Source organism: Geotrypetes seraphini, chromosome 17 (genome assembly GCF_902459505.1).
Source record: "Geotrypetes seraphini chromosome 17, aGeoSer1.1, whole genome shotgun sequence".
Lineage (NCBI taxonomy): Eukaryota > Metazoa > Chordata > Amphibia > Gymnophiona > Dermophiidae > Geotrypetes > Geotrypetes seraphini.
The window spans coordinates 2,869,765-2,897,730 of record NC_047100.1 but is presented as its reverse complement, the minus strand read 5'-3'; the positions used below and the strand labels follow the sequence as shown (position 1 = coordinate 2,897,730).

Genomic DNA, 27,966 nt, shown 5'->3' with positions numbered 1-27,966 from the left:
CCACATCCTTTGGCAATGCGTTCCAGAGCTTAACTATTCTCTGAGTGAAAAAATATTTCCTTCTATTGGTTTTAAAAGTATTATTCTAACTTCAAGTGTCCCCTAGTCTTTGTAAATGATGCAGTAAAAAATCGATCCACTTGTATCTGTTCTACACCACTCAGGATTTTCTAGACTTGGATCATATCTCCCCTCCGCTGTCTCTTTTCCAAACTGAAGAGCCCTAACCTTTTAGTTTTTGTTCATATGAGAGGAGTTCATTCCCTTTATCATCTTGGTCGCTTAGTAAAAGGGCCTCTTTTTACCTAAGGTAATGGAGGTTGAAGTCAATTGCATGAGTTAAGAAGCAGCATCAGGGGCTTTGAAAGTCCTTGAGGCAGACATCGAAACAAGGCTATCACCGGATGATTTATTGGAAGCCAGCAACTGTTAGATGTTGAACGTAAACTTAGTGATTCTTTAATTTGAATTTGAGGCTTATATATTTCAAATGGGCACTAAATAAAACGATGGTACATGGATGGACCCTGAAATATTGAATACTGGGATTAGCATGTTAACGGTGGTACTTAAATGAGAAAATCAAAAGAGAGAGCAATTGTGATTCTCCCGCATGCAGTTATTTAAGCATTGTATACTGTAACATAGTAGATGATGGCAGGTAAAGATCTGAATTGTCCATCCTGATTCAATCTAAAAATTTGTTGGGTTTTTTTTTCCTACTTCTTAGCTATTTCTGGGCAAGAATCCAGAGCTCTGCCTGATACTACTCTTAGGTTCCAACTACTGAAGTCTCCATCAAAGCTCACTCCAGTCCATCTACATCCTCCCAGCCATTGAAGCCCTCCTCAGCCCATCCTGAACCAAATGGCCATATACAATCGCAGACTGTGCAAGTCTGCCCGTACTGGCCTTAGTTCTTCAATATTTACTATTATTTTTTGATTCTAGATCCTCTGTGTTCACGCTTTTTTGAACTCTATCACCGTTTTCCTCTCCACCACCTCTCTTGGGAGCACATTCCAGGCATCCACCACCCTCTCCGAAGTTACTGAAGTTCTCTCTATTATTAAATATTTTTATTATCATCCAGTGCCCATTCAGCTATAGATAGGTTTTTTTATATCCTGTGTTGGTTACCATCTCATTACTCTTTGCTGTTAGATTGGATTGCAGTGTTTTGACAGTATTTAATGGTGGTCGCTAGAATCCAGGTCTATTTCTCAGGTCTTGATTTCACACTTTCTGGCCACTGAAACCTGTGTTGTAACAACACCTGCTTCAGAGCCTGACCATGCCCATATCTGCCTTTGTCAATGAACTAAAGCACTGCACGGATAGTCTGAAAAACAGGCTGCAGCAAATTTCAAGGACTGGGTTACAAGCCACTACACCAAACTGTTCTTGGATTATTGCAATCTTTAGACGCATGGAGTTTTCTAATAAGAGATTCTGCTGTTTCAGCATCACTTTAGGTCAGTTCAAGGCCACAGTTTTCCTGCTCTGAGTTTGCAAAGATAACAAAGCTCTTTCTAGAAGCAGGAATCGGGCTTGGGGGTCTTGATTTAGTAGCCCTTGATCGGATTAATCCAACGTTATACTTTTAAAGGGAGACTTCATAAACAGTTTGGAACGTCCATAGACAGAGGCTGCCCAACCGGTTATGCATATTTTGAAAGGATACCTATACGTGAGTTGTGTTATAAAACGTCCCCCTGAAATAGTATCTACACGTGTGTACTCTTCTCTGAGGATTCCACAAACATCACGGCCAATGTTACACACATCTCTGCTTAGTTTGCAATCCTTGAACCTAAGTCACAAGCCGATCTCTGCTCATTCCAGCTTATATACCGCACCTACCTCGTGGTTCTGTGTGGTTAACAAAAATTAAAATACAAGTGTACATGGTATATGCACAGTTAATTAATCAAAATATTTGCCAAATAGATCAGTCTTCATAAATTTTCTTTTACACACTAATTTGTTTTTCCCATAACGCCGCCCGATACGTTAAGATCTTACTAAAGAAGCGTTTATACACACATCCTTTTACAGAAGGAAAATCAAAGAGCCAAAGATCACATAGATGTTTTCTATTGGCAAATTTAAATTGCTCCATGACATAACTGGGTAATAACCCACTGAGACAGCCGAACTTAAAGATCGCTCTTGCCTCTACTGGCAACTAGTGCAGTTTGAGGTAATACTGCGTCACTTTTCAGTCCAAAACTCAAACGCACAGCAGTATTCTGGATAATTTGCAACCTTTTTAGATTTTTCTTGGATATCGAATAATCCAATGTACTGAGAGCAAGAGATTGAACCAGCAATCGAAATGAGAAAAAGTCAAAGTAAGATTTAATTGTTCTTAGTTTCCAGCCTATTCCTTTCCGTAACATGCACAAATGCCTTACAAAATTACCCCACTTTTGATTTACCCTCGTATCATCTAATACTTCATAAACACCATATTAACAATATTTTTCATTGCTGACTTTCATAATAAAAGCAGAGCCATAAACAGAACATAAATTAACTGTACCGTAACCTCCACATAGCTGTTCAGACCCTACAAAACTGTTAAATATTAACCAAATCAATAATTACCTAAAATCTAATAACATTGTCTTTCTGCCTATAAATAATATTGGAATTGTTCTCTTAGGCTTCCGTGGCTGGTGTCATGATTGTCACAGTTGTCTGGCAAGACTCGAGCAACTACAACAATTAATATTAGACTTCTAAAAAAAACAAACCCCAACAAAAACATCATATTTGTATCTACAGTGAAATAACATACCAAAGTGAGTCTCTTTCTATAAATACCGACCTTTGCTTAATTGTGTTTCTAGATATGCTCACTACCCCTGCCCTGTTCTGAAAAATAGAGTATTGATTTTATTGACTGGAGAAAGGAAACCGTTTCAGCCCGTTTTGCACCTGTGACTAGAGTCTCTTTCTCTGTCGGGAGAGACAGGGCTGCCTGTCTGTGGACTTGATTTAATGAGCTCTATAAAGGAGGCTGAATGTTGCAAACCTCAGTCAGGTGATATTGTGATGGGATGCCAGGGAGTTGCCAGCTGAAAAATGACTCCAGTCATTCATTCTTGTGCCATCTGCAAGCAGAATTTGGCTTTCTCTCTGCTGCGAGTTGGGCAAAGAGGAACACAGGTCCAATGCTTTTTGAGAGACAACACATTGCACTTTCCAGAAGATCCCTGGTCTTACTTTGGGCTATCACTCTGGATCATTAGGTGAGTCATCCCTAAAGTTCCCACAATCTCTGCGTCCTTCTGACTCCTTCAACATTTAGTGGGAATGGGATTTAAACCCCCAATACTGTTTGTTTTGAGATGGCTCTTTTTACCTGCTTCTTGGTGATTCCAGCCCAGTCAGGACAAGTGCTGGGATCCGTATTTTCCACGTCTCCAAATTTGCTTTAGTCCAGTAGTTGCTGCAGTGATGATCTTCAGCTGGAAGCCACCCATTAGGGCAATCATGAGTCCTATATCCAGCCACAAGTGGTCACTCTTGTTCAATGACTATACTTCCCTCCCCAAAGGGCTCTGAATTCTGCTTTTCCAGACCCTTAGCTCTGGTCAACCTGGCTAGCATAAGAAAGGTCCTGAGGCAAGAAACAGCCCCAGGTGCTTCCAAATGCAGTGTGCAGCAGTGCCACTGAGCCAGCAGGCCAGTCTGGCATCATCCTCACTCTTCAATCCCTTCACATTTGTGATGATAGATAGTGTTGAGTTGTGGTGACTTTTCCTAAGATGAAAGAATCCAAGCTCCAGTATTTTGCCATCTGCCAACTATGACCAGCTTGTGACGAGGATCAGTTTCAGCTGATCCATGTTCCTGATGCATATCCACCAAAAATTACAAAGACTAGGGGACACTCGATGAAGTTACAAGGAAATACTTTTAAAACCAATAGGATTAAGCTTTTTTTTCCACTCTGAGAATAGTTAAGCTCTGGAACACATTGCCAGAGGTTGTGGTAAGAGCGGATAGCGTAGCTGGTTTTAAGAAAGGTTTGGACAATTTCCTGGAGGAAAGTCCATAGTCTGTTATTGCGAAAGACATGGAAGAAGCCACTGCTTGCCCTGTTACTACTGTTTGGGGTTCCAGAATCTTGCTACTCTTTGGGTTTTGGCCAGACACTAGGGACCTGGATTGGGCTACTGGGCTTGATGGACCATTGGTCTGACCCAGTAAGGCTATTCTTATGTTGTTATCTAATATTGTGGACCAAGTGAACTTGTCTTTTACAAGTAACAGAGTTTAGTGAAGCAAAAAGAAAAGGCTCCAGACGTGCTGTGTTTTGATTTATTTGGTAATAATTCTCTTTTCTACAATAAAATGTGAGACCTTTTTTTCACAAGACATGTTTACACTTGCAGGAAGTAGAATACACTTTCACTGGAAATGTCCTATTTTGGAACGCGATTTCACTTTAATGAGAACTGATTAGACAGAAGGAAAATCATTCTCCATATGTTTTCCTCCCATAAGCAACACTCTTTTGTCTCTCCTTTAGTATTTCAACATCAGATTGGATATATTTCCCAGAGATATCACTGCATGTATTAAACCCATCTTTATATTCCATTATATTACTCCAGAGAGAGAACCTCTCATCATGAGCACTGAGGTGCTTTTCATTTACCCCAATTCCTTTTTTTGTCTATTTATTGGTATTTTTCTGTATTAAGATACAGAAGTCAAACGCAGCATCTCGGCTGTGAGTGATCCATCAACCAGATGGCGGCTGTCCAGAACCTAAAATGAAATTGTGTTGCTGTGGAGCAGAGACTGTGCAAAGAGACTAACACAGCCACAAATCTGTACAGGGGCCGTGAAGCAGAGAACAGAAAAAGATTCAGTCTGAGAATAAGAGACAAATTCATGATATGAAGCAGCTGAACTGCCTCCTTAGCTGGCCTTCTCCAGGCCAGGCCTACATGAGACAAACTCAGGAAGCTGCCTAGGGCACCACAGTTGAGGAGGAGAGGGAGGAGTAGCAGGAAGCTGGCTGTAGCAGTGTAGCTGGTAGGAATCCCCACACCCCACCAGCCAGGCAGAGGATGGGGAGCCCTCCTCTTCTTTAAGGCCAGAACCAGCATGGTCATGGGGCAAAAGCCTGCCTCACGATGGAGAGAATGAGTTTTGATTTTACTGCTGTTTTCTGCACTGGCACTGTGGCAGGTTTAAAAGTGAGGAAAACACAGCCCCACATGTAATCAAACAGAAAACAAGAACAAGTACATGTGTAAATATAGGCCAATTGGGAGAGTCCTTTGTCCTTATTCACTGGACCCAACACGATCTGTGTTTTGGCTTACGAAAGCCTTCTTCATGGGTGTATTACTGGTCTCTAAAAGGTGAGAAAAGTTATGTATATACAAACATGTAAATTACATAAACAGATACAGGTAATATATAATCGAAGAAGAATAGAATGTATGAAAAAGGGATAATCATGAAATCACCAATTAGAGATGCCAAACGTTATATGATATAGGCTTCCTACAATCAAGAACCTACAGAGTCAAGTTGAACAAAGAAAAATCAGAACCATGGTCCAACCCCTGCGGCGTACCCCAAGGATCTCCACTATCCCCAACTCTCTTCAATCTCTACATTGCATCCCTCGGCACCTGCCTGGACAAATTAGGCTTAACCTCCTATAGCTATGCAGATGACATCACTATTCTCCTTCCTTTTGACCAACCAACGTCCCCCAAGACAGACACTCTACACAGGACACTTGAAACAGTTGCAACATGGATGAAGAATCACAAACTGAAACTGAATCCAGACAAGACAAAATTCATTCTCCTCGAAATAATAAAACCCCAACTATAACAAATCTAGTTATAAACTCAATCACATACCCTATACAACCCACTCTAAAACTTCTAGGAATGACAATTGACAGATGCTGTACCATGCAACCACAAATCAACAAAACAATACAAAAATCATTTGGGGTCATGACAGGTTCGAAAATTCTTCGACAGAACACAATTCCAGCTCCTGGTCCAATCACTAGTCCTGGGCCTTCTAGACTACTGCAACATACTCTATCTCCCCTACCCCACAAGCATGATAAAACAACTACAAACTGTTCAAAACATGGCGCTAAGACTTATCTATTCACTAAGGAAACACGACCACATCACAGCAGCATACCTAGATTCACACTGGCTCCCAATACAAGCAAGAATAAAATTCAAATTCTACTGCCTACTATTTAAAACCATAAACGGAGACAGCCCAGCCTACCTCAACAACCGCCTAATCCAAACTACCTCAACCAGACACAGGAGAACGCACAAACTATTCACTCACCCCTAGTCAGAGATGTCAAATGAAAAAAACTGTATGACGGCCTTCTAGCCACTCAAGCAGCAAAACTAGACTACCAACTCTCCAATTTATTCATAACAACTACAGACTACAATTCGTTTAGAAAAAAAATAAAAACCATCCTATTCAGGACATCCTTAAAGACAAACTAACACCGCAAGACTCATCCCAACTCTCAGTAGCAAATCGCCCTACAATTCAATTCCTCTGGAAATGGCCAGATAACTTCTTTTGTAATCTGCCTTGAACTGCAAGGTATTGGCGGAATAGAAATCATTAATGTAATGTAATAGTGACCATTAACATGTGAAGAAAGCAGGTGATTTCATGATTATCCTCTCATAGAGGCCAATCCAGGTCACTAATACCTGGCCAGAACCCAAGGAGTAGTAACATTCCAGAATCCCAAAGAGTAACAAAAGATTCTAGAACCCCAAAGAGTATCGAGATTCCAGGCAGAATCTCAAAGAATAGCAAGATTCTGGAACCCCAAATAGTAGTAACAGGGCAAGCAGTGGCTTCCCCCATGTCTTTCTCAATAACAGACTATGGACTTTTCCTCCAGGAACTTGTCCAAACCTTTCTTAAAACCAGCTACGCTATCCACTCTTACCACAACTTCTGGCAATGCGTTCCAGAGCTTAACTATTCTCCGAGTGAAAAAATATTTCCTCCTATTGGCTTTAAAAGTATTTCCCTGTAACTTCAAGTGTCCCCTAGCCTTTGTCATTTTTGACGGAGCGAAAAATCGATCCACTTGTAGCCGTTCTACTCCACTCAGGATTTTGTAGACTTCAATCCTATCTCCCCTTAGCTGTCTCTTTTCCAAGCGGAAGAGCCCTAACCTTTTTAGTCTTTCCTCATACGAGAGGCACTTGCTAAATTAGTGTTCTCTAAAGGACAGTCTGCACAGAGACCCTTTTCAGAAGACCAGCTTGGCACATAATTTTGGGAATCAGCGCGTGCTAAGTTTGAACTGACAGGGTGACTGCGTTAACAGTCACTGTGCGCTGATTCCCATATTAATTAGTTGAAACACTTTATCAAAAAGCCTCTGCAGTTTCATAATAGTAAAGCTAATTCTCTAGGACAGGAAATGACACTATGCATTGTTTCTCCCTCTCATTCTTCCTGAGTCTTCTTCCTCTTTTCCATATTCTCCCTCGCAGTAATCTCCTTCCATAGAATAACTCTGCTCATATGAAAGAGCACAGGAGGCAGCCAAGAGACAATATGAGATGCTTAGAAGCGTGCAATCGAGAAGCCAGTGCCCGGCTCAAACAGCACTACACGGAAACAGACGGCTTGTGCTTCACATCTGGATAGCACAGCTGGCAAGACCACTGTGTAGGGCTGTAAAGGGCTGACCAGGATGTTTAGGAAAGTTCACGTGGTGCTCAGAAAAGTGTGATCAAAACTTGAACAGTGAAAACAATGCCCTGGGCCCCAGAAATCTTGTGTATCCATTTTTTTTCTAAGGCAGGAAACAGGAAAAGATTTCAATGTCTTGAATTGCTGCAAGACTGAAGATTCCTTCACACAAATGCTCTTGGAAACTGCACTTACGCTGGGTTTTACTAAACCGCAGAAGAGCTTCTCACCGCAGGCTGGTGAGGTAAATGCTCCAGTGCTCATAGGAACTGAATGAACGTCGGAGCATTTACTTCACCGGCCCACGGTTTAGTAAAAGGAGCCTTTAATCCTACACCAAAATGCACCGTCCTGGGAAAAGAGCTCTAACCATGCATGAAATCATCCTGATTTTAGACTGTTTTGAACCTGTAACTTAGAGGCATCCCTACCTCACCCCCATTCAGGCAATGAATCGCCTGATTCTCTCAACTCCAGGTTTTCAGTTTGTTTATTTATGTATTCAATTTTTTAGCCCGTCCTTTCAAGGCAGGTTAAAACAGGTTACATCTGTCCCGGTGGGCTCACAGTCTATCTAATGCACCTGGGGCAGTGGAGGATTAAGTGACTTGCCCGGGGTCATAGGGAGCAGCAAAGGGTTTGAACCCACAACCTCAGGGTGCTGAGGCTGTAGCTCTAACCACTAATAAATCAACCACTAAGCCACACTCTCTCAAGACAATATAAAGATTTTCTTCTCACAAGGGATAGTTCTCTAAAATAGGCCCTAGCTACACCATCAGTAAATGGCACTGGAAAATAGGAACGGAAAAATCAGGGCTCAGTGCTATTCTATAAGGGGCTCCAAGCTTTGATGCTGGAGAAGGATTTTAGGCGTGCCGTGGACCGCCAGAAGAACTAAAAATCGATTCTGGAAGAAATAAAACTGGCTATGTCACTTGAAGCCCAAACGATGAAGTTACGACTGTCTTATTTTGGTCACAACATCAGAAGATAGATCACTGGAGGAGGACATCATGTTTGGGAAGATGGAAGGACATCATGTTTGGGAAGATGGAAGGAAGAGGGCGGCCTGAAATCAGATGGCTGGACATGTTGAAAATAACCATGGGGATGACGCTGGAGGACCTTTCCGGAATAGCACAAAATGGATTTCTGTTTAGATCCGCAATTTCATCAAGTCGCTAGGACTTGAACACGAGTCAATGACACCTAACTATAGACTAGTGCCTAGTGTGGATTCTTGTCCAGCTTTGGCCATGAAGGACTTCTACCATCTGGATCCTGGTATGAATCCTGGTGCAGAATTTGCCACAAACACTTGGATGTCTATAACACATGCTGGGTAAGTGGAAACCTCTCCATCTCAATAGATTCAAATAGGACAGAAGAGAGTTAGAGACTCTTAGCAAGCTTTAAGCCCATCCCATCCTGGGTTATATCTTGCTGAATCCAGACCTCTCTAGACAGTTATCATGTATTCAGAATACAAAGTTTCTGACAGCCTTCTTTGCTTGCTAGCAATCTACCGTGCAGCTCTTGCTGTACCAGAGGTCTGCTGAATTTATTTTGAGTTTGGGTGCTGACTGATGAAAGCATCTGACACAATCCATAATTGTCATCCAAGACAGTTGGAAGACTGCTGTCTTTTTTGGCCCACACTGTTCTGTTTATGCTATTTATTTGCACAATAGACTCTAGGAGCCCCACACTACAGGCATCAGAGCTCTGAAGATACCAAGGTAGGCTTTCATGTGTTTCAACCCACAGTCACCAGCTTAGCTTTGGCTTAGCTCCTGAAAGATAGTCAGGAATGTACTATGTTACTCTCACCTGCGCCTGGGGGCACTTCTTGAACGAAATGCCTCCTTTTAGACTTCCCAACGCCACGTGGTGAGAGCTCTGGGCACCCATGCTCTATTAGCGAATAATAGCATACTCCAGTATCGATGGGCCTTTGATTTTGGTGCCCCGTAATCGCACCAGTCTTGGACCTGGAATAGCTGCAGGTACTCAAATGCAGACGAGTATAATGTACTCTATCCCATAGGTTGCGTGTGTAAGTGGGAGCCCCACCCATGCCGCAACCATATGAATTTTCCCCCTACTCCAAAAGCTACAAATGGTGCTCAGAACTGCACAGAATTTAATTGAATGATGAGTGACAATAATTGTGTGCTAATTGGCAGCCGTTTGAATTTACTCCTGCTTCTTCTTCGTGTTCTACAGAGATGCACATGTAGATTTATAAGCGTGCATCTGAAAAGTGGGCGTAACCATGGGAGGGGCATGGGTGTTCACTTCAGATGTGCGCTGTGCAGTGCGAGGGTAGGAGGCACCCAGGGTGATGAAGTTGCCCCGTGCCCTCCTCTCCACCCCCCGCTTCACCTCTAAATCTTCACCAGAAGCTTCTCCAGCCTGCTACTTGTGCTGGCTTTGGCTTTTCCTCTGACATCACTTCCTGGTCCCATGACCCAGAAGTGCTTTCAGAGGGAGCCAGGTTGGCGTGAGCGGTAGGCTAGAGCAGTTGCTCACGCTGGCAAAGATTTTAAAGAGGCACAGGGAGCGGGCAAGCGAGGGCGCAAGCGAGGGGCGGAGAGGTGCTGGTACCCCCATCAGGGTGGCGCCCGGGGCGCTCCATCCCCCCTGCCCTAACTACACCACTGGCGGCTGTATTATAGACTATGGGAGGTACACGTCTAATTTAGGCACGAGGATGTGCACCAGGTTTTACACGATATAAATCTGTGTGCCCAAAATTGAGTGTGGATCTCGGCACTAAGTCTATAAATGGCGTCCAACTTGGAGTCCCCATGTATAGAACAGCGCTCATTATTTTTGGCACCCATAATTGGGCTCCATTTGCTGAACTTAGACCTATGCCGCTCAAGAGTGGCCATATCCCATACACCTAGGTGCCCTTTTATAGACTCTGCCTTTCTGTTTCTGTTTTTTCATCAAGAGTTACTTCTGCAAATATGATTTCAGGGCAGGCCACTCGGAATCAGCTGAAATCCTGTTGATACTTAGTTTCTAGATCAGATGGTTATTGTCAATCAATCTCCAACCCAATTAAACACAACAGCAGGAAAAATATGTTTTCTGGAGTGTGGAACCTACCCGAGGAGGTCTAAAACCATCGGAGACAGGAAGAGAAGTCGTTGAACCGGCCTTTTAATGAGTTATTGAGCCATTGTTTGCTGCAAGAGACTAAAACACCAGGGTCTAAAACCTGAACCTCTCTGACCCTTCCCTGCCTCTTGATGGCAAAATATTTGTCTGAAATTACATAGGCACTACAATATGTAGAAAGCCAGCCAAAAGCATCTAGAAAAACAGTGGAATTTCCCTTTGCCTGTACGTCCATTTCAGGAGACTCTTGCAAGCTGCCCAACATTGAACTTGTCGAAACCCCTTTTCATTACTTTTTGTCTAGTGGTTGAACTCTGCTCTTCACCTGCTAAAACAGGGCAGGACTTGTAGCAGCACCAGGGAAAGACCCCGCCGAAATGTGGTGAGTCCTGAGTGCCAATCTCCTCTCTGGATAACTAACCCACACTGCCCACTGCTAACATGACCATATTCCAGCAAGGAACACGCCATCAAAATTATAAAATACCATCAGGGTCGCATTGTTTCCAAGATGTTCACTAAACTTTCATGGGATTCCTCAAGCTCAGCCGCTTTCTGTTCTCTGACCCTTGCCTTTGGAACGCGCTTCCTCTTAATCTCCATTCAAAACTTCCTTCTTAAAGTTTAAATCCATATCCATATTTATTGTTCAAATTCCCAACACAGATTGATCTTGGAAAGGGTTTTCATAAATCCGGTTTGCTTTATTAATCTCTTTTAGGCTTCTTCCATCTGTGGCCTGGTTAATTATTCTTGTGCTATGAAGCCCTTCACTGTTGTTTCCATTTGGCCAGTGTTTTGCTATTATGTGGTTTTTATTTTGACCACTTTATGGCCTCCTGTCTTGGGTCTTTCCACATTGTTTGTTCTTGATTGTTTGAAGTTTCATGCTTATTTTCTGGTAATTCTTTAATAATGTTAACTGCAATGATGGTTCCCAGAATATGCAGGTTCAGGTCTTTCAAATAAAATAATAGGGCCCTGTAATAATGCCAGTGATATACCCCTTCTAAAGGTGCCAACCCTCTTGGCATTGTCACTTATGGTTGAAGAAGGATCTGCACACGTAATATACAATAGTCAACATGTACATACAAATCAAATTCGTTAGGTCGTATCTTTGATCTCTTTTTGAGATCTCTGATGAAGTTTTGGGGCACTTTCACTGCATGCAAGTACAGCTCAGGATAAGTGAAGGGTTGAGATCTTATTGAGTGAAAAATAATACACAAACCAGCATGTCTCCAGAGGCAACACTTCCATATAAAACACTGTCATTGATTGCACAGAAATGAGTGTCATTTCTCTGGTGGCTGTTTCCTGTCCATTTACAGGTCCTTTGGAACATGGGCATGCCAGTGGGTCTCGGTGAATGACTCTTACATCTTTCTTGAGGAAGAACAGCTGTTGTACTGATGCAGACTCTGCTGGGCTGGCATCAGATTAAATGGGCACATTTCCAAGAGCTTCATTCTTTCTTTCTGCCAACTGATGCTGAGAAAGTGAAGACATAAACAGAGCTGCATATTTTTGGAAGAACCTCTGATAAATGTATATAAAATAAAGTCATAGATGAAAACTGACTCTATAATTAATTTGATATGACAGATCAGCTGTGTATGTGTGGGTTTGTATGAATGCATTCACACATTTGTGTGTGCATGCGTTTGCATGTGTGTATATGTTCTTGTGTGCATGCATTTGTGTATATGTGTTCATGTGCACGTGTGTGTGTGTGTGTGCATGTATTCACATGTGTGTTTATGTGCATTCATTCGCATGTGTGTTTGGTGAGAAAAAATGTCAAAGTGCCGATAATCAAAACTCATTTCCTGGACAGCTAGTGGGACGTTTCACCCACTGTGTGTCTAGAGAGTAAAGAGATGTGTTGGGAAGTGTGATATGGGCGTGCTTTGGGTGGCCTTAGATTTGGATGCTCTGCAGCTATAATCAAACATTTTGTAGAATGTCCTCGATAGAACTTAGACGTTTCAGGCTAGCCCTGTTTTAGAAGCATCTATGTGCAAAAAAAGGTGCCCAAACTGACCAGATGAACACTGGACAGATCAACTATTGATCCCCTCCCACACCCACACCCACCCAGTGGTCAGAGACCTCGTCCCACCCCACAACATCTGAATTTAAAAGTCCATACAGCAGCAGCGTCTCCTGTAGGAAAGCCTAGTAGAGCATCACTTAAGTAGGCTATTGAGAGGCTGGTGAACCACAGAGATGAGGATCCAGGCCCAAAGGCACTCTACCTACATTTATGGTGGAAAGTTTGAGCTTACCCAAATCCTACTCTACTGCCATATAAGTATCACCTATAGCCATAAGTGCTTTTGGGGTGGTAGCCAAGTGGGTATTGGGGGGCTCACTACAGCTTTTATATGTGGTATCCTTTATGCGAAGGGTTAAGCCAAGGGAACCTGTCACCAGGAGTGGGATCCCTAGGATAGTAGACTTGGGGGTGGGTCAGTAGAGTGGGCAGACCTGATGGGCTATGGCCCTTATCTGCCGTCATCTTCTATGTTTCTATGCCCTCTATTGACATGTCTATGGGGCCAGTCCATCCTAATGCTGACCCCTCCCACTGCATTTGGACGTTTCCAACTTGGATGATTTGTAGTCCAAAATGGGATATAATTTTGGGCGTTCTAGCAGTCTAGACATCTAAGCAGACAATTTTCACTTATTTGGACATCTAGTGGTTCAGGTTTTGGAAATGGCTTTTTTTGTTCTGCTTCCACTTTTGATGTTTTGTTTGAAACATCCAAATCAGACTCAGACATTTGTTTTGAAAATGCCCCTCAATGTGTCTCTTGTATGTTTGGTTCTACTGCAGAGCCAAAGGGGCAGGATGTGGGTCTTCAGTCCTTATCTGTATAGGCTAAACATGAGATGAAACTGGGTATGACTTGGGCCAACTGATCCAAACCCATAATTTTGACTTTGGTTTCGCGGGAGGCACTGAAGCCAGCCTGAAACGCGATATCGGCTTTCGGCTGAAGATGCCGGTACAATTTTGGCTGAAACTCCCCTTCCTCATGATAATCGCTACCCCTCCCCCACCCTCAGGCCACCTGACCATCTGAAGGGCTGGTGGTCTAGTGCCCCAGTCGGGGCATAGCTGATTTGGAACTAAGGTAAGGTAGATTTTGTAGGAGTTTTTTCTCTGGAGTTTATAGTAAGGGTTGAACTAATATGTTAATAGTATGGAATATTTTTAAACAAACAGATAGTTGCATTAATGGCCATTATTTAAAAATGTTGAGAATGCTCCATCCAGTCATCGCAGAAATCTGAGCTCCCAGATGTCTCAAGAACTCATTACTCCTGTTGCAGCTTAGAGAAGAATTAATGTTAAGTGAAGGTGATGGGCTACAAATGATAATACACTTGGTGCCACATGTGCTAAGCAGCTTTCTTGTCAATGATGTAGGTGAGAACATCTGACCTGCTTCTTCTCTTATTAACGTTCCAGAATTGGACTTGTCACTTGCTGTGGCAGACGAATGAAACAAGGACTGGAATGCGCTGGGACCCGACTCAGAAAGACAGACTTCTTTAGCCAGGTCTGGGCACTTTGAGAAGTATCTGTCTCTGCATCCAGCCTGTGCTTCCTACTAAGTCCTTTGACTGACTGGCTTTAACACTGTAAGAATCAGACATACGATGCCGTAGATGGGTTACAGGTTAAACATACAAAATTTTAGTACAAGTTTTTAACCTAACGTGACACATACTAGGGGTCTAATATTAATATGCATAATATAATAATTTACTGGTTATAATTTGCCATAGTTATCTTTACGGTGCAAGATTTTAGAATACGAATGCCCTTAAGTGACACATACTGGTTCTGGCACCAATATACGTTTCTTTGTAGTCCGTCGGTCAAGGGCAGGGGGTTAGGTGAAGAGAGATGTTTTTATTTCTTTTCTAAAGTTGCGGAGTCCTTCAAGGGATCTGATTTGCGGGGGCCGTCAATTCCAGTGGCTCAGTATGAAGTGGGAGTAGGACTCATTTGGCAGTTTGCAGTTGAAGGGCACGGCCAGGGGGCGTTTTGAGGCGTATTTCACCGGTTCGGCACATATGGAGGAAGTTTAGCCATCAAGTATCCCGGCGCCATGTCATGCAAGGATTTCAATGCTAGCATCAGGCCCTTGAAGACACAAAATTTGGCTACAGGCAGCCAGTGAGCCGATGCTAGAGCCTGAGAGACAGCATCACGGGCACGGTTTTTTAGAAGCCTGATCGCCGCGTTTTAAACATGCTGGAGACGTACATTCTTCTACATTTACTGCTGAAATTATGTCCAGATAGTTCTTGTTGAACACTGCCTTGTGAGAACTTCTTCAAAGAGTGGGAAAATAAATCTTAATCAATAAATCCCAAATGATTCCGCCCCCCCCTCCTTTTTTATGAAGCCACGTTAGGGTTTTTTATTGCCGATGCTCATAGAATTCCTATGAGCGTCAGAGCTTTTACTTCCACGGCCTGCAATAAAAAATCCTAATGCGGCTTCATAGAAGGGGGTAAATTAACAACTGTATATAGCACTGTCTGTACAGCCCAGTGATCTTTCATCTGAGAAGGGTTGGGCAGTATTTACACGTGTTCGACGCTAGCTTCCATGCGCAAATCGGTATACGCAGGAAAAAAATGATATATTTATTTAAAAATGTATATACCGCATACAACTATACGGTTTCCAAATGACATACATAGAATCTTGTTTCCCTCCAATTGTCACATATAACAGACATATCAAGACAACATTGTTAATCATCCTTGTTATAATAGGGAAAGAGCAGAAATCCAATCAGTTCAGAAGTACAAACAAGCTTTAAATCATGCTTCGATGTCAGAAAAATTCTAGAAGGCGATTATCAGCATAAGAAGGCATTAGCAAACAATTGAGTTTTCAGCATTTTCTTAAAATTCATCCTCCCCATACAAAACCGCCTTTTTGAAGAAATTCACCCGAAGTGGTGAGCAGCAATTATAAGCCAACAGAGGCAATCGACAATAAAATAGTTCAAATGACAATAGACACCATCCTTGGGCACCCGAATTTCCACACCCAGAGAAGCATGCACAGCCTAATTGATTAAGGAGCCAATTAACCCCAAGAATTGGATGCCAATAATTAATTCTACTAATTGCCACCAATTAGGGCTTGCCGTCTATTCTATAAGCCTCAGCGCCCAGTCCTGAAGGGGTGAAGCCAATGTTGAGGCATTCTCAAAAGGTACGCATAGAATTCTTGGAATCCGCTCCCAGCTTATGAGTCTGGATTTACACCAGGTTTCGGCTGTCATAACTCGCTGGAATTCTCACTAGGTTCATCCCCGAATTTCAAGTTTATTGACCATTTGATTTGTCTGAGCGGTTTACAAGTATAATATAATAATAATTACAAAAAACACAATGTTTACACAAATAAAAATTTGATAGGAAGGGAACTTCAATTGTATGCAAAAGAAGGGGGAAGGAAAAAAGGGCAGGGCAGGGCAGGGCAAGAGGGGAGTCTTTCATACACTGACATCGTAGATGAACGAAGACTGACGGGATCTTTTAGAGGTCACAAAAAGGAAGGCGATATTGATTTATTTTAAAAATTTATAAATCACTTAAATCTAAACAATTTACATCCATAATTTCAAGCACAAACAAAACATTATAAAATGCAGTAAACAAATAAGTCAGTCTTTCCCCCCCCCAATTTCCTCAATACAGAATTCTTTAATTCTAACACAAATAATAACCACAGAGTTAAAGATATGTGTTATGCATCGGAGAACAGGAAGGTTTTGAGCACATTTTTGGTCATTATTTACTGAATCTGGTCCAATGTGTAATCATGAACAAGTGAACCCTGTGCAGAGTGTCCGATTCAAATCTGATCACCTTGTTGAGCAGACCAGATGGGCTGTGCAGAGGTTTATCTGAGACATTTGCTAAACCATCAGCTGCTTTCACTTTTAGAACTGCGTAGAAATGTTTATAGCCTGTTTCTAAACATTAAAAATTCACCCAGAATAGTTTTGTTCTAATTAAGCTCATTAGCAAGCTGTAAAGTTAAAAATTAGTTGGAAAACTAGGAAATGATACCTGTTCTCTGGTTTTGTTACTGGAAATGGAAATGAGAAGTGAGCTGCTGGGTCAGACCAGTGGTTCATCGTGCCCAGCAGTCCACTCACGCGGCGGCCCTTTGGTCAAAGACCAGCGCCCTAACTGAGACTAGCCTTACCTGCGTACGTTCCGGTTCAGCAGGAACTTGTCTAACTTTGTCTTGAATCCCTGGAGGGTGTTTTCCCCTATGACAGACACACGGAGTGGCTCTCACCACCTGAGATCAGGCTTCCATTGTACGATTTACGCAAAATTCTGTGGATTTTCAATTCTGTGCATGTTACGATCTTGTTTCATTTACTGAGTTACTGAGACTATGGCATTCTATATCAAAACACTGCAGCGCATGTAACCTTTCCACTGAATGCGATGTGGAATTAATTGAAGCTTAGGAATTCCATATTTTTGCTTTTCTTTGCCCTGCAAAGCCTCTTTAGTCTGCTGATTAACCATCAAGGAGCCATAACACAGAATAGCCCGTATTTTCTTAATCTCATTAGACATTTCTTGATGCTCCAAATTCTACAAGAAATTTGTGTGGCTATGAAAACCCCCCAAACCTGATGCAGTCTACCAGAGACGCTTCCTATGCTATTCCTTGACTAACCAGTAGAGGTCACTCTAAAAGCAAGACTGTCTCTCTGGCCCATGCTAAATAGTATGCAATGCCAGTAGAGACATACTTTTGTTTTAAATGACATGAAAATATCAGTTAAATGTGTTGTTTCCTATAATTTTTAAAAACAAGATGACGAGCAAAACTTGACACTATTTTTTTTTTTGGGGGGAGAGGGTTAGTTATTTTAGCAGGCACTACAGAGCAGAAGCAGTGAATTAAAGAAAAGAAGAGATTATTAACAAAGCCACCTCTGGCTTAGGTCCAGGGTTCCCCACGGCAGAAGCCTGAGCTCCCTGTATGGCAGTGTGCAGGACTTCCCAATCCCATCCTAGGGAACCCCACAATGATCATGCCTCAACTCAGCTAGCATGTATTGGAATCCCAACGTATGCAATTTCATCTCGTGTGGATATCCTGCAAACCCCTTTGGTTGCACAGAGACCAGGACGGGTCTGAGAAGCCCATGAAGTAAGCCATCCTGCTGCTCCAAAATACAGCTTGCATTGTTTTTATATATAATCTATTTTTTTAATTTTCTAACCATTTAAAAATAAAAACCTAATTTCCTTTCTTAGTGAAGACAAACATGTTTTGCTCTGTCCTTTTGCTATAAATAAGGTGGAGAGGAGAAACAGCAACAAACCCTCTGACGTTTTGCTCCTGTGTGAGGAAGTGGCAGCCCAGAGCTGCAAAACATGTTTTGTTTAGACCCTGCAACTCTACATGGATTAATTCATCCATTTCTGGACAATAACAGAAAGTAAGAGTCATGGGTGCTTAGAAGGAACTGTGCTCCATGTTTACAAGAAAGGTCACCTCATCTGTCAAATGGATCTGGAGGTGTTTAAATGCTAACGAAGCGTAATTTCACTTTTATTGTTATGCTGCTGATGATAAGAAAACAGAATGATGGAAAAAGTCTTTTGCTGTTTCTATTCAGCAGCCGTTTCCCGGGAGGAAATAATGGCGGAAAATCCTAAATCGCACACTTTCCCCCAAATTCTGAATATGGAGCCTTACGTACGGTGTGCACAGCTAATTTGACTGCATGGCACTGATAACTGGCAATTAACACTTCATTGATGCTAATTGACACTAATTAGAAGTTACACACAGAACTTGGTCGACATATTCAATAAAGTGCTGTGCGCCAATCTGAAAAGGCGGCATGGTCGGGGGAGGAGCGTTGGCAAATTTGAGGATATGCCTAAATTTATATGCATTGTTATAGAATACATGCACAAGTTACATGCTGGTGTTTAGGCCTGGTTTGTCTTGGCCTAAAAGTTATAAGAACTGCCGTATTGGGTCAGACGGAAGGTCCAACAAGCCCAGTATCCTGTTTCCAACAATGGCCAACCCAAGTACCAAGTACAAAGCAGAAACCCAAAGTGACAACATTCCAGAGCTGAGACTCATTCCACCAATGCCTAAGAGCTAAACATATCAGTGATATCGCAGTGGCTCGATTGTCCTATACTTGACTCACCTATGAGTTGCCATACCGGGACAGACAGAAGGTCCATCAAGCCCAGTATCCTGTTTCCAACAGTGGCCAACCCAGGTTCCAAATACCTAACTAGATCCCAAGTAGTACAACAGATTTTATGCTGCTTATCCTAGGAATAAGCAGTGGATTTCCCCAAGACATCTTAATAATGGCCTATGGACTTCTCTTTTAGGAAATTATCTAAACCTTTTTAAACCTCGCTAAGCTAACTAATTTCACCACATTTTCTGGCAACAAATTCCACAGTTTAATTACATGTTGTGTGAAGAAATATTTTCACCTGTTTGTTTTAAATCTACTACTTAGTAGCTTCATTGCATGTCCCCTAGTCCTAGTATTTTTGGAAAGAGTGAACAAGCAATTCACATCTCCCCTTTCCACTCCACCCAGTATTTTACAGACCTCTATCATATCACCCCTGAGCCGTCTCGTCTCCAAGCTGAAGAGCCTTAGCCGCTTTAGCCTTTCCTCATAGGGAAGTCGTCCCATCCCTTTTATCATTTTAGTCACCCTTCTCTGTACCTTTTCTAATTCCACTATATCTTTTTTTGAGATTCAGCGACCAGAACTGCACATGGTATTTGAGGTGCAGCCCTACCATCGAGTGATCCATTGGGAACTGAACCCATTTCCCTAGGGTCTGCTGCACTAACCATTAAGGCTACTTCTCACTCCCATTCATATCTCCCCATACACTGGTGACACTTTGGTTTTAGTAACACAATTGCTGTGTTACCAATACTGGGTATAAATTTGGAAAATATTTTTTGGCATGGACTGGGCATAAGTCACTCGGTGTCCTCCAAGTTCACTGATCTAATCGCATCCCATAAGTGGAAGAACTCAGAAAAAGGACACTTAGACTTAAAAATTCCTTTTCACACCTTATCTCCCTCAGCATGATCAGACGGCACAGCGCCAAGACTTAGATTCCTTGAGTGTTTCAAATGTATTGGAAAGTTTGAGCGTCTTTCTCTAAAAGGTGTATTTCAGCCGCATTGTAATGCAACATTTATATCCACTGTGCAGCATGAACTGAATACAAAGGACCGGGCATAGACCGTTCTCTGTATTCCCTGTGGAAAATGTTAAGTGAGTGTGTAATTCACAGCAGCATCTGTGAGAAAGTTGCTAAGAGATGCGCATGAGCCCAAAGAGCAGGCCAAACAGGGCTGCACCATCTCCAGTGAGAGGAGACGAGGGCACCAAATTCTCTTCATCCAATGGCAGTAACAACACCGACTGACACGGGGATTCAGCCAGGGGCATTCTGCATTGCAATGCATAGCATGGGACTGGCCACAACTAGTAGCCTCCTTGTGATCCTGGTACAAAACTTAGATGGTGAGTCCGCTAGGGACAGAGATAGTGCCTGCATACACCTAGTGGCGCTATAGAAATGATTAATAGGAGTACAGATGCCCGACTTAAGTACGACTCGTACTTAAGAACGCGGTCGCGGCTTCATTTGATTTCACTGAGCAGTATTTCCAGTGGCCTAGACTCCTACACTTCTCCTGCAGCAGATTCAGGAATGATGACTGGCCACATTAAGAACAGTGTGTGGTTATGCCTGTTGTACCTTAGAGCAGTGGTTCCCAACCCTGTCCTGGAGGACCACCAGACCAGTTGGGATAGATTTGCATGCCTGGCACCTCCATTATATGCATATTCATTAGGGCTATCCTGAAAACCCGACTGGCCTGGTGGTCCTCTAAGACAGGGTTGGGAACTACTTCCTTAGAGAGAACACTGGTAGGGGCAGTTGGCCCTTTTGTCAGCTGGGAGCAGAATCTTAAAATCTACAAGATTTAAGAACAGCTTAAAAAATATAACTTGTTCTTAACCCGAGGACTGCCTGTAGTGGTAGGAAATGTCAGCTCAGTTTTAACCCTCAGTCTACAGGCGACAATGTAGGCTCTTGAAAAAGTCATATCATCTTCCCGCATCTTGCTTTATCCATCTGTAATTTGATGACTAATTTCTTCCCTTATTGGATGTTTAAACAAAAATGTTTATTCTACCAATCCAAAAGAGCAAACTCCTGGCGGATCACAATTAAAAAAAAAAAATTACAGAAGTATTAACAGGTAAATAAAAAACAGAACCAACAACACACAACAAATGGAAAACCAAATGAAGTAGGACTCCCTACAATTAAACTGAAACCCAACGAAGTGGGACCAGTAAAAGAATTCACTAGGAGAGGTGTGTTGACCTTTGTATGGGCCCCTACCAGAGTTAGTCCTGCTACGGATCCTACACACTTTTCAGACAGTCGGGCAACTTTGCTCCCCTCCCAAAAAAACCCCCAAAAAACCGAAAGCTCTTGTGTAATCTAGATGCCAAGCATGTAATCGGTCTAGACATCCAATTGTAGATCTCTATAATTCTGAGATACTAAATATGAGTATAGCTACTGCTTTGAGAAGGTGGAGTTTAGATGGGAGAATGTGGCCCAGTTCTTATTTGAACACTCTGACTCCCCCATGACTCCACAAAATGGAGGCAATCTATAATCCAACAGATGCATTAAGAGGCCTTTCTTTCCCTCCAGTCTATGCTTGGAAAACACCTTCACTGAATACAGCTCATAAGACAGAAACATGCACTTAATTGCCACCCCTTGACTGGAGCTACAATTTACTGAACCAAAAACAGAGCTATTTTGGGAGAAGGCCTAGGAGAATGGGCACAATGGTTTTCTGAAAAGGGAATGCATGCCCTGAGAGCGGCAACGTGCTGTTGGTATCCCCTTTAGCAAACCTCTCCTCTTCTCTCGTGCCACCAAAAGATGGCTCTTATATTAATAAATACTTCATGACCCCGAGAACAAGAGCTTATCTAAGACATTGCAGGGCAACTAGGACATTTGTTCTATCCCTGGCCTGGATATATCAAAACATTATCTGCCAAAGACAGCAGATTGCAGGGTTATTATATTCTAATTAACCTGAAAAAAAATATGAAATATGTGATGCGCTCAAATGCATAGAAAAGGAACTTATTAAAGTCCCCAAAAGATGAAACCCATTGGCAGGACATTGAGTGTACAGAATAAAGGTCATCCATCCATAGTTTTCTATGACTTAGGATATTAGCAACCTATGAAACACTGATGGTACCCTAGGGGTTAACGGCCTCCTCTTTGTCCAGAGGTTGCCAGGGAAACAGTTCCTGTACTTCAGGAAGCAGGAGGATCAGTTTCCTGTTATGAAGAAGGCTTAAGGACTGTTTTCCTCCAATCAGGCGGCAGATGCCTGAACAGGAAGCTGGAGACATCCCTTGCCAATGCCACTTAATTTCTGAGCCTTGTACCCACCAAAGGCTTGGTGCATGTGCCGTTTAACACAGTCCCTGAGAGATGTTTGCTGGTATCTAAGTTGGCAGATGACATGGCTCGTCATAAGGCCAAAACCTTAAGTTAAAAAAAAAAATTGGGCAGAAACCAAACAATGCAGAATACAAATTACACTAAGTGGGTGTTCCATTTCCTACACACTGTTTGTGAACCTCACATGTAGCACCACACCCAGTGTTTGGGCTAGAAAACAGCATGAAAAAGAATTGCCCAATTTTAAATAACTTTTGCTCGTGACAGGGAACTACACAGAACAGTTACTGTACTCAGCACCTGTTTTTCTCAGCGGCCTGATCTTCAGACTTTAGCAGGTTAGAAAGGGTTTGAAAACAAGGGACTTAATGCTGTAAACTTTAAAATGTCCAGGGGAACAAGTTAAATTGGGATGAAAAATCCCAGACTCAGTTCAACTGAGCAGGTCACCAATGGGAAAGCAAAAAGTCACCAAAGGCCCTTCTCACTTTTCCCCTCCACATTTCACATGTCAAATAAATAGTACATACGGTATTAACGTAAGACTTAGGTGTTGTCACGATCAGATGGCATGAATGGCTTGCAATGTTTCATAGTAGCTATTGATTCAGTCCATTCTTGGCCATGAGATCAGGTGGATTTTGTGCTACGGGATTATACATAAAAATTCAGAATAGGGTAGCTTTCATGAGCTAACCTGCTAACCAGATGCATCAATGATGCTGAGCAGATCAAAGGAGCTTAGCTCTCAATGGCTAATCACAGACCTATTGAGTTTAATTGACTCGCCTACAAATCCTTTTTTTTTTTTTTTTTTTTTTTTAATCCTAATTATTCAAGTGGATCAACAGAGCAATCATAATGCAGGAATCTAGGAAATCCAGGACAGATAAATATGAGGCCGTGTCTATGATTCAAGAAATGCATTTGGGCTGCAAAAGCCCAAGAGAACGGTACAGTTTAGGGGGTGAAGAACTTATGTGCACGACAGAAGAGTGGGACTTGGGTGGGATTGTATGTGATGATCTTAAGGTGGCCAAACAGGTTGAAAAGGTGACGGCGAAAACTAGAAGGATGTTAGGGTGCATAGGGAGAGGCATGGCCAGTAGGAAAAAGGAGGAATTGTTGCCCCTGTATAAGACCTTGGCGAGACCTCATTTAGAATTCTGGTGAGACCTCATTTACAATTCTGGAGACCATACCTTCAAAAGGATATAAACTGGATGGAGTCAGTCCAGAGAAGGCAACTAAAATTGTCAGTAGTCTTTGTTATAAAGTCTATGGGGACAGACTTAAAGCTCTCAATATGTATACTTTGGAGGAAAGGCAAGAAAGGGGAGATATGATAGAGGATGTTTAAATACCTACATGGCGTAAATGTGCACGAGTTGAGTCTCTTTCGTTTGAAAGGAAGCTCTGGAATCAGAGGGCATAGGATGAAGTTAAGAGGTGATAGGCTCAGGAGTAATCTAAGGAAATACTTTTTTACAGAAAGGGAGGTAGATGCATGGAAGTCTCCCAGAAAAGGTGGTGGAGAGAGAGACTGTCTGAATTCAAGAAAGCATGGGAAAGGCACGTAGGATCTCTTAGAAAGAGGAGGAGATGGTAGATGCTGTGGATGGGCAGACTGGATGGGCCATTTGGCTTTTATCTGTCATAATGTTTCTATATAGTGATATGATATTAGTATATATATTCTGCCAATTCCCCCAAAAAAGGTTCAAAGCAATTACAAGAAGTCAATATATAACAATGATCTCAAGTGTCAATAACAGTAAATTATTGTAATAGATATTCTCTAAATAAATATTTTTTTACATTTTTAAACAGGTAGGAAGAGAAAGGTTTTAACTCGCTAGGTAAATCATGCTGAATCTTAACGGCCTGGTAAGATATAGATTTCTCTAATATTTTCTTGCAAGGAACACCAAAGAAGGAGGAGAAAAATCAAGTAAGGCATCCCTGCATGAGAAGTTGGGATGTAAGGGAAATGAGAACAAGTGAATAATGTCCAAGGTGTCCCATGCTGGGCAGGTCTAATTATGCCCGGCAATGGCATCAGGTTATTCAACATGAGGTCATGAGAACATAAGAGCATATGAACATAAGAATAGCCTTACTGGGTCAGACCAATGGTTCATCAAGCCCAGTAGCCCATTCTCACGGTGGCCAATTCAGGTCCCTAGTACCTGGCCAAAACTCAAGAAATAGCAACATTCCAGAATCCCAAAGGGTAACAAAAGATTCTAGATCTCCAAAGAGTTTCAAGATTCCAGGCAGAATCTCAAAGAATAGCAAGATTCTGGAACTCCAAAGAGTAGCAATAGTGCATGCTACCGATCCAGGGCAAGCAGTGGCTTCCCCCATTTCTTTCTCAATAACAGACTATGGACTTTTCCTCCAGGAACTTGTCCAAACCTTTCTTAAAACCAGCTACGCTATCCGCTCTGTAGTTCGATAGCAAATATATTGTATTTCAAGTTGTATCCTCTAACACTCTCCAGCCTCACCTGGAATTCTTTCTGACATGAGCAAAATGCCCCTTCGCTCCTGTAATTATCCCTCCGTCCTCCCTGTTCAAAGATAGTGCTCGGAGGTTTTCCATACAACTTAATTCCTCAGATTCACCGCAACTAAATAAATTCTCCCAGAAGTAATTTTCTGCCTTCCGATGTACTCTTGTTACACTGACATGAACAGGAGCGAGGAGAAAGAGAAATGGCTGGGAAATGTTTCTTGCATTGCGTAAATTAAGTGGGAATAATAAATCATGGCGTGCAGCATGACAATGAAAGCACGCTCTCATTAACTAATTAATTAATAGGTACGGTCACGTTCTAGAGACAGAAACTTCCAGGCATATTAGAACATGGAACCAGAGAAACATAAGACTGGATTGTCGATAAGGGGCATTAGGCCCATTTAGGGGAAATTCTATAGATAGTGCTGACAATTACTGTATGTGCCAATACAAAAAATTGATGCTAGGGGGCTTTCCAGGGTGATCGTTCTTTATAGAATAGCACGGAGTGAAAGTCCACGCTCCACTTTGGGTGACAGTGGCATAGTAATGGGGAGGCAGGGGGTGGACCGCAAAGGCGCCAACTTCGCTGGGGGTGCCGACACCTCTCCTCCTCTCTGCCCTTCCATGTACATCTTGCAATGTTCTCCGGCGCGAGCAGCATCTTCCACCCGCTGCTCGTTCAGGCATCGACTCCCTTCTGATGTCATTTCATGGTTGTGGGACCAGGACGTGATGTCAGAAGGGAGCTGACGCCGGCGTGAGCGGTGGGTGGAAGATGCTGGCTCGCACTGGAGAACATTTCAAGAAGTACATGGGGTAGCAGGGAATAGAGGGGGTGCACACTACAATGCCAGGTGCCAGTGCCCTGCGTACCAGCGTGCCTTCTTACAGCACTGCTGGGCGCAAAGACTTTTGCCAGCTACCACTGCTACTATGAATTAGTTCTCTAGTGCTACCAGACGCACGCAGTGCCGCAGAGTCACAAAGAAGATAGTCCCTGATCGAAAGAGCGTACAGTCTTATCAGCCAAGCTACATAGTTTAAAAAACTTGAAATAGATAAATCTGGAATGTAAATTTTTGGTTGGTTTTTCAATTTTATAATGTGCTGTGCAAACCATTTAGGTGACATTTCTCTATGTGAGTGTTTCAGGGAGCATGGAGGTGGCACATGCCTGACCTCGGGGTCCTCGGTACAGACTTGACCTTTTAAGTGTGTAATAAAGCGTTTATGTTGTGCGAAGTGAAAGAAAGCCAAGCCCACCCCTAGTGGCAATGCTGCCCATGCATCAGTCGAGGTGATGGGAGGAAGGAAGCAAAAGCTGCCTATTTCAGAAATGTCATCAGCAGGTTCCCTAGAACAGACTGACTGTCTCTTTAAATCTCGCTGTGTTTGCTTTCAAGGAGCCCCTCAGTTTTCACAGCTCGATCCCTGAGTGAGCAAAAAAAAAAAAAAAAAAAAGGTCTTCCTCTACAGGAAAGGAAGGGAAATGCCTGGTTGAGAAGCCCGGCCAGTTCGGAGGGAAGCAGATCCGAGGAGGAGATGAAAGCTCCAGGTGCGAATCCTGCCCGGGATCGGAAGACGGGAAGATGAACTCAGGTAGGTGCTGGGAATTTGGGGTTTCGCTGGACTGAACCCCCAAGGAGCGGCTCTCGATCGCTGCACTGGATCCACTTTGCAGAATGTGCCTTGCCTTTTTTATAGGCTGCAGAATATGGCAAGATGCATCTTCCGCTCGGAATTACCCTGACCAGTAGAGGGCAGCAGCGGGGTTCTCTCAGTTGCCGCGGAGAAAAGATGCTTCTAGATCCCTTTCGGATTTTGTTTCGTTTCGTTTCGTTGCATCTTCAGTCGACGCTGGTTGTTTTGGTCAATCTGACAAACAGGTGGGTCGGAAAACTCCTGGGCTGGGCAGGCCAAGCCTTTTGGGCTGGACCAGGAAGGTGTTTCGTTGTCCCTAAAGGTTGGCATCGGAGGAAGGCTGAAGGATGGCTGGAGACCCGATGATTACAGAGAGCTGCAATAATCCCCAGTTTAGAGTCGTGCAAGGATTTTCATATTTGATTGTTTGTCAGGGTGAAATTAAGTGATCAATTAAAATAAAAGTTATGTTTTCAAATGCCCCAGTCCAATCCTGTTTCATTGGACTTGCACAATTCTGTGTGCCTTTCTCCCCCCTCCCCACCTTCTATTTCTAACTCTGTGGATTTGAGGATGTTAAGTATCTTTCATGTCCCTGGTGGGCTCAGCCGTCAGCTTTTCAATGTCCTGTATTGTTTAGGCTGAAATGTTGAGAAACGCTATTTCTTAGATTACATCTGAAAAAGAAGTTGCCAAGTGATATGTTTTGCAGACAAAAATGCTGCTTTTGCTACTGTTACAAGGGGTAAATATCTCAAGTTCTCTGGAGCCACTAAAGGACTTTCAGAATACCCCAAATATGCAACCTAACCTTCTTGGAACAATTATGTTTAAATATTGCATGTTTCTGCTGAATGTCCTGAAAAATCTGTATGTAATCCTCAAGGGCTGTGATTCTTAATGGAAGTTGGTTTCCGCTACAATCAGTGTTTGAGCAGTAAAAATTATGGAAGGTGAATTAAAAAATAAGAACATAAGATTTGCCACTGCTGGGTCAGACCAGTGGTCCATTGTGCCTAGCAGTCCGCTCAAAGACCAGTGCCCTATTCGAGTCTAGCCTTACTTGTGTATGTTCTCTTCCAGTAGGAACTTATCCAACCTTGTCTTGAATCCCTGAAGAGTGTTTTCCCCTATAACAGCCTCTGGAAGAGCGTTCTAGATTCCTATCGCACTCTTTGGTTGAACAAGATCTTCCTTACGTTTCTACGGAATCTATTCCCTATTAACTTTAATATGCATGTATGTACTGACTTTGGAAAACTTGGAGATTGTTGGTATTGCTTTAGTTTTTGAATGAAACCTCCAAGGTTTACGATATCAGT

The 27,966-nt window shown here is 42.6% G+C and overlaps 1 protein-coding gene across 6 annotated transcripts in view; it reads left to right on the top strand.

The window, feature by feature from the left end:
* Positions 1-27,966, top strand: part of FGD5 (FYVE, RhoGEF and PH domain containing 5) — a 164,945-nt gene that overhangs the window by 61,586 nt on the left and 75,393 nt on the right. For 2 of the 6 annotated variants that reach the window (XM_033925952.1, XM_033925951.1), the window contains exon 1: positions 26,481-26,602. The exons of 3 other annotated variants lie outside the window; for them this stretch is intronic. In XM_033925952.1, the coding sequence (XP_033781843.1) occupies positions 26,593-26,602 (10 nt within the window). In that variant the 5' untranslated portion in view covers positions 26,481-26,592. Of the gene's footprint in view, positions 1-26,480; positions 26,603-26,805; positions 26,890-27,966 lie in introns of those variants that run through there. One more of the 6 variants, XM_033925956.1, reaches the window with a different exon arrangement.